The 13,321-nt window shown below is 47.3% G+C and overlaps 1 protein-coding gene across 5 annotated transcripts in view; it reads left to right on the top strand.

Annotated features, from left to right (window-relative positions):
• The window catches only part of LOC140206865 (uncharacterized), a 46,420-nt gene that overhangs the window by 24,915 nt on the left and 8,184 nt on the right, over positions 1-13,321 (top strand). For 3 of the 5 annotated variants that reach the window (XM_072275122.1, XM_072275118.1, XM_072275120.1), the window contains 2 exons: positions 530-714; positions 2,337-2,522. In XM_072275122.1, coding sequence (XP_072131223.1) covers positions 538-714; positions 2,337-2,522 — 363 coding nt within the window. In that variant the 5' untranslated portion in view covers positions 530-537. Of the gene's footprint in view, positions 1-529; positions 715-2,336; positions 2,821-13,321 lie in introns of those variants that run through there. The other 2 variants (XM_072275119.1, XM_072275121.1) reach the window with 2 other exon arrangements.

Raw genomic sequence — 13,321 nt, 5'->3', positions numbered from 1 at the left:
AAGTGAGACGTATCAGTATAACCATGGAATAAGGACAACTGCAGAGGCATGAGAAAGGAACTGGTCAAATTTGATAGGGAAAAAAAAGCACTGGCAGGGATGATGGCTTAGCATCAGTGGCTGTAATTACGGGAAGGAATTCGGAAGACACGGGATATATACATTCCGAAAAGGAAGAACTATTCCAAAGACAACATCACACAACCTCAGCGAATGAGAAGGCAAAGCCAACATAAAAGCCAAAGAGAGGGCAGATCACAGAGCAAAAATTGATGGGAAGTTAGATGATTGGGAAACTTTTCTGAACAAACAAGAGGCAATTAAAAAAGTAATTAAGAAAGAAAAGATGGAATATGAAGCTAGCTAATTACATTAAAGCTGATACCAAATGTTTCTTCGGATAAATAAACTGTAAAAGAGAGGCAACAGTGATATTGGACCAGAGGGAAACGATGTCTGGTGAGAGTGGGGTGGGTAGTAATCGTGAACAAGGAGATGGCAGGTGAACTGATTTAGTATTTTGTTTCAGTCTTCATTATGGAAGCAACCAACGGGAAGGTGGAAGTCCAGATGTCAGTGTCAGAAGTGTGTGAAGTTGCCGATACTCGAGAGAAATTTCCTGTGAAACAGAAAGGTCTGAAGGTAAATAGATCACCTGGACCAGGTGGTGTACATCCCAGAGTTCTGGAAGAGGTGGCCGAAGAGATTGTGGAGGTATTAGTAATGATGTTTCAAGAATCAATGAAGTCTGATATGGTTGCGGAAGACTCCAAATTTGGAAATGTCACTCTGCTATTCAAGAAGGGAGAGAGGTAGAAGAACAGAAGTTTCAGGACAGTTAGTCTGACCTCATTGGTTGGGTAGATATTAGTGTCAGTTGTTCGGGATGTGTTCTCAGGGCACTTTGAGGCACATAATAAAATCGGCCTTCAGCATGTTTGCCTCAAGGGAAAATCTTGCCTGAACAGTGTGTTGAAATTCTTTGAATTTATTGAAGTGGTAATAGCAAGATAGACAAAGGAGAATCGGTTGATGATGTGAACCTGCACTTTCAGAGGGTGTTTGACAAGGTGCTACACATGAGGCTGGTTAACAAGTTATGAGCCCATGATATTACAGGTGTTCCAAACTTCATGGGTATCTTGTGACTGTCTTATGACCATGATGATACAATGATACAAAGATTGGAGGTGTAGTAGACAGTGAGGAAGGTTTTCAGAGCCTGCAGAGGGACTTGGACCAGATGGAAAAATGGGCTGAAAAATGGCAGATGGAGTTTAATACAGACAAGTGTGAGGTATTGCACTTTGGAAGGACAAGCCAAGGTAGAACATACAGGGTTAATGGTAAGGCACTGAGGAGTGCAGTAGAACAGAGGGATCTGGGAATACAGATACAAAATTCCCTAAAAGTGGTGTCACAAGTAGATAGGGTTGTAAAGAGAGCTTTTGGTACATTGACCTTTATTAATCAAAGTATTGTGTATAAGAGCTGGAATGTTATGATGAGGTTGTATAAGGCATTGGTTAGGCCGAATCTGAAGTATTGTGTTCCGTTTTGGTCACCAAATTACAGGAAGGATATAAATAAGGTTGAAAGAGTGCAGAGAAGGTCTACAAGCATGTTGTCAGGACTTGAGAAACTCAGTTACAGAGAAAGGTTGAATAGGTTTGGACTTTATTCCCTGGAGCGTAGAAGAAGGAGGGGAGATTTGATAAAGGTATATAAAATTATGATGGGTATAGATAGAGTGAATGCAAGCAGGCTTTTTCCACTGAGGCAAGGGGAGAAAAAAAACAGAGGACATGGGTTAAGGGTGAGGGGGGGAAAGATTAAAGGGAACATTAGGAGGGGATTCTTCACACAGAGAGTGGTGGGAGTATGGAATGAGCTGCCAGACGAGCTGGTAAATGCGGGTTCTTTTTTAACATTTAAGAATAAATTGGACAGATACATGGATGGGAGGTGTATGGAGGGATATGGTCCGTGTGCAGGTCAGTGGGACTAGGCAGAAAATGGTTCGGCACAGCCAAGAAGGGCCAAAAGGCCTGTTTCTGTGCTGTAGTTTCTATGGTTTCTATGATGTAATTAAGTACGTGATGAGCATGATGTAATCGTCTTGTGGAGGTCACATGATGTAATTTTCCCGCCGATGTGAGGTCACGTGATGACATGTACTCACCAGGTATATAAAGAGAGACCTCTGGTGCGATGTAGTTAGTTTTTCCAGTTGAGTTTTAAGTTTAGTTTGTTATTTAATTCGTCAGATACTCTGTTATGCTGCATATTCGTTTAGTTTCCCTCTAAAGTGGAGGTCTATTTTCTATTGTGTGTAGTATTGGAGAGTGAAGACCTTACTAAAGTACAGGAACTCACAGAGTCAAGTAAAGCTGATGTCGTTCGGCTCTCTTGGAGAGGATCGACCTTTATTGAATCTTTGTTCAAGAAATAGTGACCTGCATCTGACATATCATCTGCTAAAGCAGGAAGAATTGTGCAGTAACTATTCTCCAGAGGAAAAGGTCAGTTCCTTTAAACCATTTTATTTCCGTCGCCGTGAATCCTGCGGACAAGGCAGGTTCCGGCTGGGGTCAGCAGTAATGTCACGTCCTCGAGGAATTCTTTACTTTAGGAAAGTCTCTCCTAACTGACTGTATAAATCTCTCGGACTTTCGAATTTACCATTCTAAGAACTGGGTTCGAATTTACCACTTTAAGAACTGTTTTCGCATTTACTCTTTTAAGAACTGTTTCAGAGTTGCCGTAGATCAGTTAACTTCTGATTAAGTTAGTCGTTTAAATACATTTTGCTACTTTTGAGCAGAGATTAATAAATGTTTGTTTGTTTTTATAAAACCTGACTCAATTCTATATTCATTGTTACCGGTCACTTGACATGGGAAAGATTATTGCATGGATAAAACAGTGGCTGATTGGCAGATGCAAAGGATAGTAATAACGGGGATGTTTTCTGGTTGGCTGCCGGTGACTAGCAATGTTCCACAGGACTTGGATGACAGAATTAATAGCTGTATTGCAAAGTTTGCCGATCATATCAAGAGAGCTGAAGGGCCAGGTAGTTTTGAGGAATCAGAGAGGCTATAAAAGGACTTTGGCGTTTAGAGGAAAGGGCGTAAATGAAGCAGATGGAATACCGTGTCCCGAAGTGTATAGCCATGCACATTGGGGAAAGAAATACCGAATACACTATTTTCCAAATAGTCTAAACTTGGCGGCACTTGTGCAGGATTCCTTAAAGGATAATTTGTAGGTTGAGTCGGCGGTGAGGAAGACACCGAGTCCTAGCCCAGACCCTGAGTCCCAGCCTAGTCCAGGGCCTGAGTCCTTGTGTTGTCATGGTCCGGTCCGTGGACTCAGGACTCTGGGTCTTCCAGCTGTCCCTTGTTTGGTTGAGTTAATCATGGGCACCTGATTCCCATCTTTCAGCTTGGAATATAAGTAGTCTTGTGGTTGAGTATGAGCTGCTGGTTTGTCTCGTTAGTCCCCTTTGGAGCAACCTGCTGATGGAAGGCTAGTGAAACCATCCGTGATCTCTAGGCCTGGTTGGAGGACCAACGCTTCATTGAGCCTTGTTGCCACTCGTCAGAGCAGTCATCGTGATATGGATTGGCTGTTTCTGTAGCCAGCCAAGGTTGCTGACTGCCACAAGACTCAGAGCCACCCCAGATTGAGCTCTTTTCCTGTCTTTGCCTCTGTTGGGTAAGCCAGGCCGTAATTGCCGTAACCCTGTGGTTGGTTCTGTCCCTTCCTGTACCTTGTCTCCATTGGGTAAGCAGGCCATTTGCCGTTACCCTGCGGTTGGGTCGGCCCCTTCCTGTCCTTACCTCCGTGGGGTGAAGTTCCCTGTCCTGCCCAGGAGTTCCATGTCCTGCCCAGGAGAAGGTCCAAGAATCCAGGCCTTGAAGATCACAACCCAAGCTCCAAGAACACAAGCCTCGAAGATCTAAGACCCCAGCCTGCAGCCAAGCTCAAGACCCCAACCTGCAGCCATGCTCAAGACCCAGGACCCCAGCCTGCATCAAAGCTCAGGACCCAGGACCCCAGCCTGCAGCCAAGCTCAAGACCCAGGACCCCAGCCTGCAACCAAGCTCAAGGCCCAGGACCCCAGCCTGCAGCCAAGCTCAGGGCCCAGGACCCCAGCCTGCAGCCAAGCTCAGGGCCCAGGGCCCCAGCCTGCAGCCAAGCTCAGGGCCCAGGGCCCCAGCCTGCAGCCAAGCTCAGGGCCCAGGGCCCCAGCCTGCAGCCAAGCTCAGGGCCCAGGGCCCCAGCCTGCAGCCAAGCTCAGGGCCCAGGGCCCCAGCCTGCAGCCAAGCTCAGGGCCCAGGGCCCCAGCCTGCAGCCAAGCTCAGGGCCCAGGACACCAGCCTGCAGCCAAGCTCAAGGTCCAGGACCCCAGCCTGCAGCCAAGCTCAAGGCCCAGGACCCCAGCCTGTCTCCCGGCTCAGGCCTGTAGACCCCAGCCTCGTCTTGCTCTGAAGCCATGTCATGTCCTTGCCTGGTTCTGGAGTCCGAGCCCGAGGCAAGACCCAGGTTCTGGGTCTTTGTCCAGTCTTGGGCTCGGAATCGAAGCCTTGTCTCCTAGTCCATGGTTTCTAGTCCTGGTCCCACTTTCTTAAACCCAAGTCTGCATTCTTGTCCCTGCTTCTTGCCTGTATCCTGTCACGTCCCTAATCTAATTGAGTCCTGTTCCTTGTACTTCAGTGTCTGTGTCTTCCATTTACGTCCGTTCCGAACGCCCCCGTTGTGACATGTCCAGTACGCTTATTCCCGCTTCCGTTTTGCTCTTCCTGTAACGAGTAATGAAGTCAATTTTGTTAACCCTACTATAAAACGTGTTTGTGACCTGTATTTGGGTCCGCCCCGGTTCCCCCATTATGACAGAAGGCAGGCAAGTCTCCCGGACAGATGGTGTACATTCAAGGGTTTAGAAACAATTAGCTGAAGAGTTTGTGCAGACATTCGGGTCATAGAGCAGTACAGCACAGAGTAATGCCATACGGCCAGTCTAGTCTGTGCCATCCCATCAATCTGCCAAATTCCAGCAACTTCCACCGTGACCATATCCCCCATACCCCTCTCATCCATGAACCCATCCAAACTTCTCTTAAATGTTGAAATCCAACCGGCCACTTGCTCTGGCAGCCCATTCCACAATATCACCACCTCTGAGCGAAGAAGCTCCCCCTCATTTTCCTCTTAAAGAATGAGCCATGGTCTTTGAAGAATCACTAGACTTGGGAATGGTTATGGCGGACTAGAAAGTTGCAAATGCCACTCCATTCTTTAAGAGAGGAGGGAGGCATAAGAAATGAAATTACAGGACAGTTAGTCTGACCTCAGTAGTTGGGAAGATGTTGGAGTCCATTAACGATGAGGTTTCAGGGTACTTGGAGCGGATGATAAAGTACAGCCAAAGTCGGCATGGTTTTCCTCGGGAGAAATATTCCCAGATAAATCTGTTGGAATTCTGTGGTGAAATAAGAACAGCGGTGAATGTTGTTTGTTTGGATTTTCAGATGGTCTTTAACAAACAAGGTGCTGCACCTGAGGCTGATTAACAAGGCCACAGCTCATGGTATTTGGTGTTTTTGTGCCTGTTCCCGCTGGAGCTTAGAGGGGGAGTTCCCGAATACTGAAAAGCCCAGATAGGGAGGATGTGGACAGGATGTTTCCCTTAAGGCAGAGCCCAGGACCGGGGGCACACCCCCAAACTACAGGGAAATCAATTCAGAAGGGAGATGAGGAGGAAGTCTTGTGGTAATATGTTTATTCAACACGGCCGTGACTGATCTATGCTTCTGTGCCCATTCCCCTCCATCTCCACCTCAAATGTACCCAGACACCCACCTTCACGCCCTCGGGGCAGCGAATCTTAAGAAAAACGTACATTCAACTCAGCTAGATAGATAGATAGACACTTCACTGATCCTAAAATAAATTACAAGGAAGATTTAGAATTCCAATAATTTCCATATGTCTCAATTTAAAATGAGCGGCCCTTTTCGATTCCTGTCCGCTTCTCTCCCACTGATCGACAGAGATATCTAATAGTCCGTCTCTTACCCTCGTTTATCTCCCACCATCTCAATCTCTAGTTTCCATCCCCGTTTAACTCCCACTGCCCATCTCTCTTCCCTCCCATATTCCCTCCAACTTCTCTCCTGTGTCAATCCCTCCAACGCCACTCTCTGCCCCCTCACTTGCTCCCCATTTATTTCTCACCCACGTCCATCTCACTTCCCGCCATTCTCTCCCCTCACTGGTTGTCGCCGCCGTCTCTCTCCCCTCTGTTTCTCGCCTCGGACACTTCACTCCCAACTCTCCTCAGTCTGTCCCGCTCACTCTCCCTCAACCAGTCTCCCTCTTCCCCTTGGTTCTCTCTCCCTCCGTGTCTCCTTCATCCGACTCCAAATGTCAGTGAGTTCCGATGTCCAGACAGAACACCAAGGCTGGTTGCCTTGTCGACAATTGTGTCTCTGTCACCATCGCACATTGTGACGTGGGACGGGGTGCTATCCTGGTGTGAACACGGGCCGAGATTCAGTGTCGGTGTCATGGTTGTGGCGGGGGGTGGTGGGGGGGGAGCGGATGAGGATGGTGGTGGTTTGGAGACAGAAAGGGGAGAAGAGAAGTGAGAGTGACAGAAAGTTCAGGTGAGCGGAGTAAGAGAGGGAGGTGAGGGAGACGGAATGGGTGTAAAAGTGTGAGCGGAGAGGAGGAAAGGGAGAGTAAGAGAAGATGGAGGAGAGAAACAGAGAGGATGGTGTGCTGAGGAGTGAGAGGATGGTGAATGGTAGGGAGGAAAGGAGTGACAGATAAAGTGAGCGCACTATGGAGAGAGGAGGGAGCAAGATGTTGAGGAACCTGTGCACACTCAGTTTTGAGGGAGTTCCACTCCCTCTGTCCCACTCACAGTAACTCTTCTAAAGATGTATTTTCATCAATGTAACAGGATTCAGCACGCTGCGATCATGTGCTATTCTGAACTGAAATGAAAGGCCAACCCAGAGAGATGAAGAGATCATCACAGTAGAACAGTGATTCCCTCTGGGGGCGGTTACGTGTCCTAAGATGGCTTTAGGAACAAATAACACTCGCCAGGCGTTCAAGATTCCTGATGGGGCGGTAATCTGTCTCGAACTTGAAGCACCAGACCTGAGCGACCGTTAGTAGAACAGGCACTTCCAAAAAAAGATGTGGCGCTGGGATACAGGAAGAAGCATAGCACTGCAGGCCTTGGGCATTCGTCATCACAACGCATCTGACACTCGGCAATCTCGTCCGACCATACAAACGTCACGGACGTTGTTGGGGATGCTTAAGTTAGCAACGAGGGTGCTCGACAGTTCGCCTTGACTTGCGGCACTAGGGGTGAAATAGGTTGGGAAACACTGCTATTGAAAAAGAGTTAGCCAATAGATGAGTGTAATTGTCCATGGATGAGATTCCCACAATGTGAGCAAACGAGGAAAGCGTCCAACGTCAGGCTCAAACTGAAGACCTCTTCCCAGAAACTGAGTGGTTCCTTGTGTCAATACAGGACCAGGCAGTTGACACAAAAATAACAAAAATGCACATTAAAAGACTAACAAGTTCAAGACGAAGTGTGCTGTGCCTCTCTCGGGCTCCAAAGCAGAATCTGTCAATTGAAACGAGAAACATTGGAGTATCCAACAACAATTAATTTCAATCTGGTTACTTACACAGGCACCATCAAGTGGCAAGCATCATTCACCAGAATCTTGCTTTAGGAATCAAAGTCATGAAAGACCCTATAGTTTACTATAAACTCTCGCCTGATCCCGTTTTGGAGTTGGAGTCTGACAATTATATTACGACCAACCCATTACACTGGACAACAAAGATTTTGCTTCCTGAATACCTCTAGGTGTATCTTTTGAATTCTGGGCTACTGATCATGAAAATCATGATGAAATTTCCCTATCACACACCATTTTTAATAAACTTATGTTTATGATTTCAATTCATAATTCAAGTCAATTAAAATGTTGCCTACAATGTAAGCTGGAAAGTTTCTTATCTTGTCCAGGCATGCTTGGGCATGCTTAGGCAGCGTGGCAGCTGCATGGCAGGACAGGTTTTAGTAATAATTATTGGGTTCAGGACTGTAAGGATGGAATTTGCTATCTCCAGGCACAAAAATTACTCTGAAGGATTTTGAAATTTGAGACAGATGTTTCCCAGAATAACTGATGCAAAGATTAAGGAAAGCCTTTTTGTTGGTCCACAATCAAACAGGTCATCAATAGAACATAGAACATAGAATAGTACAGCACAGTACAGGCCCTTCAGCCCACAATGTTGTGCCGACCTTCAAACCCTGCCTCCCATATAAGCCCCCACCTTAGATTCCTCCATATACCTGTCTAGTAGTCTCTTAAACTTCACTAGTGTATCTGCCTCCACCACTGACTCAGACAGTGCATTCCACGCACCAACCACTCTCTGAGTAAAAAACCTTTCTCTAATATCCCCCTTGAAATTCCCACCCCTTACCTTAAAGCCATGTCCTCTTGTATTGAGCAGTGGTGCCCTGGGGAAGAGGCGCTGGCTATCCACTTTATCTATTCCTCTTATTATCTTGTACATCAATGACAGGCAATTTGAAGAATTTCTACTGGGACCGGAGAAAATCATATGGAAGGCATTCAAGGAAGTTGTTGATCTTTTTTTTCTCGGCATCTACAGAGCACCATGCTACATGCAGCTGGTTGAAAGCATGCTTCAAGCATATGAAACCATGAAATGCAACATGTCACTAAAGGTTCATTTTCTGCACTCCCATTTAGACTTCTTCCCTGCAAATCTCGGTGCTGTTCGTGACGAACATGGTGAAAGGTTTCACCAGGACATCGCGGTCATGGAGAAAAGTTGCCAGGGCAACTGGAATCCATCAATGCTGGCGAATTATTGTTGGATACTTAAGCGAGAAGCCTCAGACACTGAGTACAAATGAAAATCATAAACAAAATATGTTTAACTTAGTTGAACTTTTGCAAAGCATCAGCACCATTAAGCAATTAAACATATTATAGTCGATAAAAGTTAATTTGTTATTTCTCCAAATTCCTACGTGATACAAGTAGTCTGAATTTATATTTATGTTAATCTTCAAGCAGTCTATCATAAATAAAAAAAAAAATCTGAGGAAGCAACACTTTTGAAAGATTTGTTGTCCAGATAGGGCGATACATGATCCCTGTCCGGATATCACAGGGTAAACATGCAAAGACAATTTACTTGATAGGTACAGCAACTCCTACACACAACACACAGAAATCAGTATGAGAAAATCACCAGGAATATGCTGAATTGATAGTGGAAAATGAAAGTCTGCGATTCATGAGCAGGGTAAACATTGTCCCAATTGTAGTGTATGCATTGATCGTGTGGATATTCAGAGGCTTTTTCCCGGGGCTGAAATGGTTGCCACAAGAGGACACAGGTTTAAGGTGCTGGGGAGAAGGTACAGAGGAGATGTCAGGGGTAGGTTTTTTTATGCAGAGCAGTGAGTGGGTGGAATGGGCTGCCAGCAACGGTGGTGGAGGCGGATAAGATAGGGTCTTTTAAGAGACTTTTGGATAGGTACATGGAGCTCAGAAAAATAGAGGGCTATGGGTAAGCCGAGTAATTTCTAAGGTAGGGACATGTTCGGCATAACTTTGTGGGCCGAAGGGCCTGTATTGTGCTGTAGGTTTTCTATGTTTCTATGTTTCTATACGACTGGTGTCATCCCAAAATCACTACACAATAACGTTAAACAATTGGACCTGCCGGACAATAATAAACACTGCTAGAAAAGGCTGAACATTCATCGCAACTGAGAAATGAGTTCCTTGTCTATGTCCATACTTCATGTTTTACCAGTTTTAACTGAGAAAAAATAAAAACAACGTTAAACATGCGATTGTACTGTGGTGAATACAGGGCAGCTTCAACGTGCAGTTTGCACGGGTGGAAATTTATGAAAAAATCAGGAAGCGATGTGACATTTTTCCTTGAAGCAGAGTAAGCATTTAGTTGCTCCATGGAGATTTGTCCAATTATAAACCAAATCCAGGAGTTCAGTAGTGTTAATCATTTCTCCTTGACAGGTTTATCTAATATGAAGGACAAGTACTGTAAGTTCGTGCAGACTGTTGACTTTCTTTTTCATTTCTGTCATGGTCCGGTCCATGAAGTCTGCATTCCGGTTCACGATCCGGTCCATCGATCCATGTTCCAGGTTTCCTGTTTTCCCCCTTGTTCGGTTGGTGCCTTAATTGAGGCACCTGATTCTCATTTCGGTCTGGCACGCAAGTAGCTCTGCGAACCAGGGATTGTTTGCTGGACTGTTCCCTTCCCTCTTCCTGCCGCCTGAAACTTTCGCCTACAACCTCGTCAGTATGCCCGTCAAGTTCAACAGCTGCAGTGAGACCAGAGCCTTGCCACGCCAAGATAAGGAACTATCTATGGTTGAGTTTGGAACTGTCTCTTCTTGCCTCCGTGTTTAGTGTCCGTGTCTAAGACGAGTCCCGGCCCTATGACCTGTTCCCAAGGAGGGGTCCTGGTTCTGTGTTCTCTGTTTCTGTGTTTCAAGTCTCAGGCACTGTGGTCCTGTGCTTCAAGACCAAGTCCAGGATCTGTGTTCCAGCCCTGTCCATATCTGCGCTTCGTGTCCTCACCCAGTTCTGGTGCCTCGTCCAGCCCAGGAGTACTTCGCCACCTCGGTGCTGGAGATTCCTCGTCCTGTGCTGGATCGCTCGCATCCGAATCCTCGGCAGTCATCTCGGCCCTGCGTCCAAGAAAGGGTCCCGGTCCTGCGCTCCAAGTAGGGGTCCCGGCCCCGTACCCAAGAGCTTCACTAAGCCGAGTCCAAGAGCCGAGACAAAACTAGTCCAAGATCCTCGTCCTTCCCTGGAGTACCTCGTCTAGTCCAAGAACCTCGTCCTGTCCAAGTCAAGACTTTGTGTTCTCGTCTTGTCCATGTGCCTCGTCCTGTGCAAGAGTTCCACGTCCAGTCCTGTAGCCACGTCTCGTCCTCGCCGAGATCCGGGGTCCAAGCCCGATTCAAGACCTAGGTTCCTTGTCCCTGTCCAGTCTCTGGCTCGGGAGTCCTAGCCCAGGCTCCTAGTTCCAAGTTCCTTGTCCTGGTCCCGCTTTCCTAGTCTTAGTCCTAGCCCAGGCGCGGTGTCCTTGCCTCGTCCAGGGTCTGTGTCCATGTCCTGCTTCGTTCCTTCCTGACTCCCCTAGCTTTCTTGACAAACCTAGTCCTGTTCCTAGAACTGCAGTGTCTGTGTCTTGCATCTGGGTCCGCTGCCAGGTGCAATTTTGCCGATTAGGACTTGAATGTCCCCGGATCCTCTCCCGCTTTATCATTACCGAAAGGGTTGTGGCGGTTACAGGAGCCGGAATATGGTGGGGAAATAAACATAAAAAGTAGGGTGAGTTCAATAATTGGTTGGAGGTGTATGTCGCGGTCTGAAGGTGTGAATGTGTATTTTCCTGTGTTTTGCCTCTCTCGGGCTTTAAAACAGTTTTACTCTCCCCGCTACCATATTCTCCCGTGTCAGTTCTGCAGTGTCAAGATGGAAATCACCACAACCCCCTCTGAGAAGATTAGTTCTTTTGTTTATTAAGTAGTTGAACAATTGACGTGAGTGGGTATTTCGCCGCGCTAATGAGCTGCTCTCTGAACTTGGACTGAGTTACCCCATAAATAAGCGTTTGTGAGAGAGGCACAACACACTTCGTCTTGAACTTGTTAGACTTTTAATGTGCAGTTTTGTTATTTTTGTGTCATCTGCCCGGTCCTGTATTGACACAAGGAACCACTCAGTTTCTGGGAAGAGGACTCCAGCTTTCAGCCTGACGTTGGACGCTCTTCTCGTTTGCTCACATCGTGGGGATCTCATCCACGGACGTTTATGCTCATCTATTGTCTAACTCTTCCTTCTGTAGCAGTGTTTCCCAGCCTATTTCACCCCTAGTGCCGCGAGTCAAGGGGAACCGTCGAGCACCCTCGTTTCTGTGAGGTTGGTAAGGTCGGCCGAGATTGAAGAGAGGTTGCCGATGACGGCTCAAGGCCTGCAGTGCTTTGCTTCTTCCTGTGTCTCAGCGCCACATCCTGTTTTGGAAGTGCCTGCTCTACTAAAGGTCGGTCAGGTCTGATGCCTCAAGTTGGGAGGGGGGGGGTCGCTGACCGCTCCACCAATAATCCTGAACGCCCGCCCCCCGCCCGGTGATCGTTATTTGCTCCTAAAGGCATCTTCGGACACGTCATTACCCCCAGAGGTAATCACTGTTTTATTGTGATAGTTTCTTCATATTTCTGGTTTAAGCTTTCATTTCAGTTCAGAATAGCACATGCTCGCACCGTGTTGGATCCTGCTTTCGTTGATGGATATATATCCTTAGATGATTGACTGTGAGTGGGACAGAGGGAGTGGAACTCCCCCAACACTGTGTCTGAGTGTCCTCAGCTCCCTCAACATCTCGCTACCTCCTCTCTCCATAGTGAGCTCACTTTATCTGTCACTCCTTTCCTCCCTACCCTTCACCCTCCTCTCACTCCTCAGCACACCATCCTGTTTCTCTCCTCCATCTTCTCTTACTCTCCCCTTCCTCCTCTCCTCCTCTCCGCTCACACTTTTACACCCATTCCGTCTCCCTCACCTCCCTCTCTTACTCCGCTCACCTTAACTTTCTATCACTCTCACTTCTCCCCTTTCTGTCTCCAAAGCACCACCATCATCACCCGCTGCCCCCCGCCCCCCAACCATGACAGACTGACACTGAATCTCGGACAGTGTTCACACCAGGATAGCACCCCATCCCACGTCACAATGTGCGATGGTGACAGAGACACAATTGTCGACAAGGCAACCAGCCTTGGTGTTCTGTCTGGACATCGGAACTCACTGACATTCGGAGTCGGATGAAGCAGACACTGAGGGAGAGAGAACCAAGAGGAAGAGGGAGACTGGTGGAGGGAGAGTGAACGGGACAGACTGAGGAGAGTTGGGAGGGAAGTGTCCGAGGCGAGAAACAGAGGGGAGAGAGACGGCGGAAACAACCAGTGAGCGGAGAGAATGGCGGGAAGTGAAATGGACGTGGGTGAGAAATACATGGGGAGCGAGTGAGGGGGCAGAGAGTGGCGTTGGAGGGAATGACAGAGGAGAGAGATTGGAGGGAATATGGGATGGAAGGATGATGGGGAGTTAAACTGAGATAGAAACCAGGGATTGAGACGGTGGAGATAAGCGAAGTAAAGAGACGGGCGATTTGATACCTCTGTTGA

Source organism: Mobula birostris, chromosome 13 (genome assembly GCF_030028105.1).
Source record: "Mobula birostris isolate sMobBir1 chromosome 13, sMobBir1.hap1, whole genome shotgun sequence".
Lineage (NCBI taxonomy): Eukaryota > Metazoa > Chordata > Chondrichthyes > Myliobatiformes > Myliobatidae > Mobula > Mobula birostris.
Note: the sequence above shows the minus strand (reverse complement) of the source record. Positions and strands in the feature narration are given on the sequence as shown.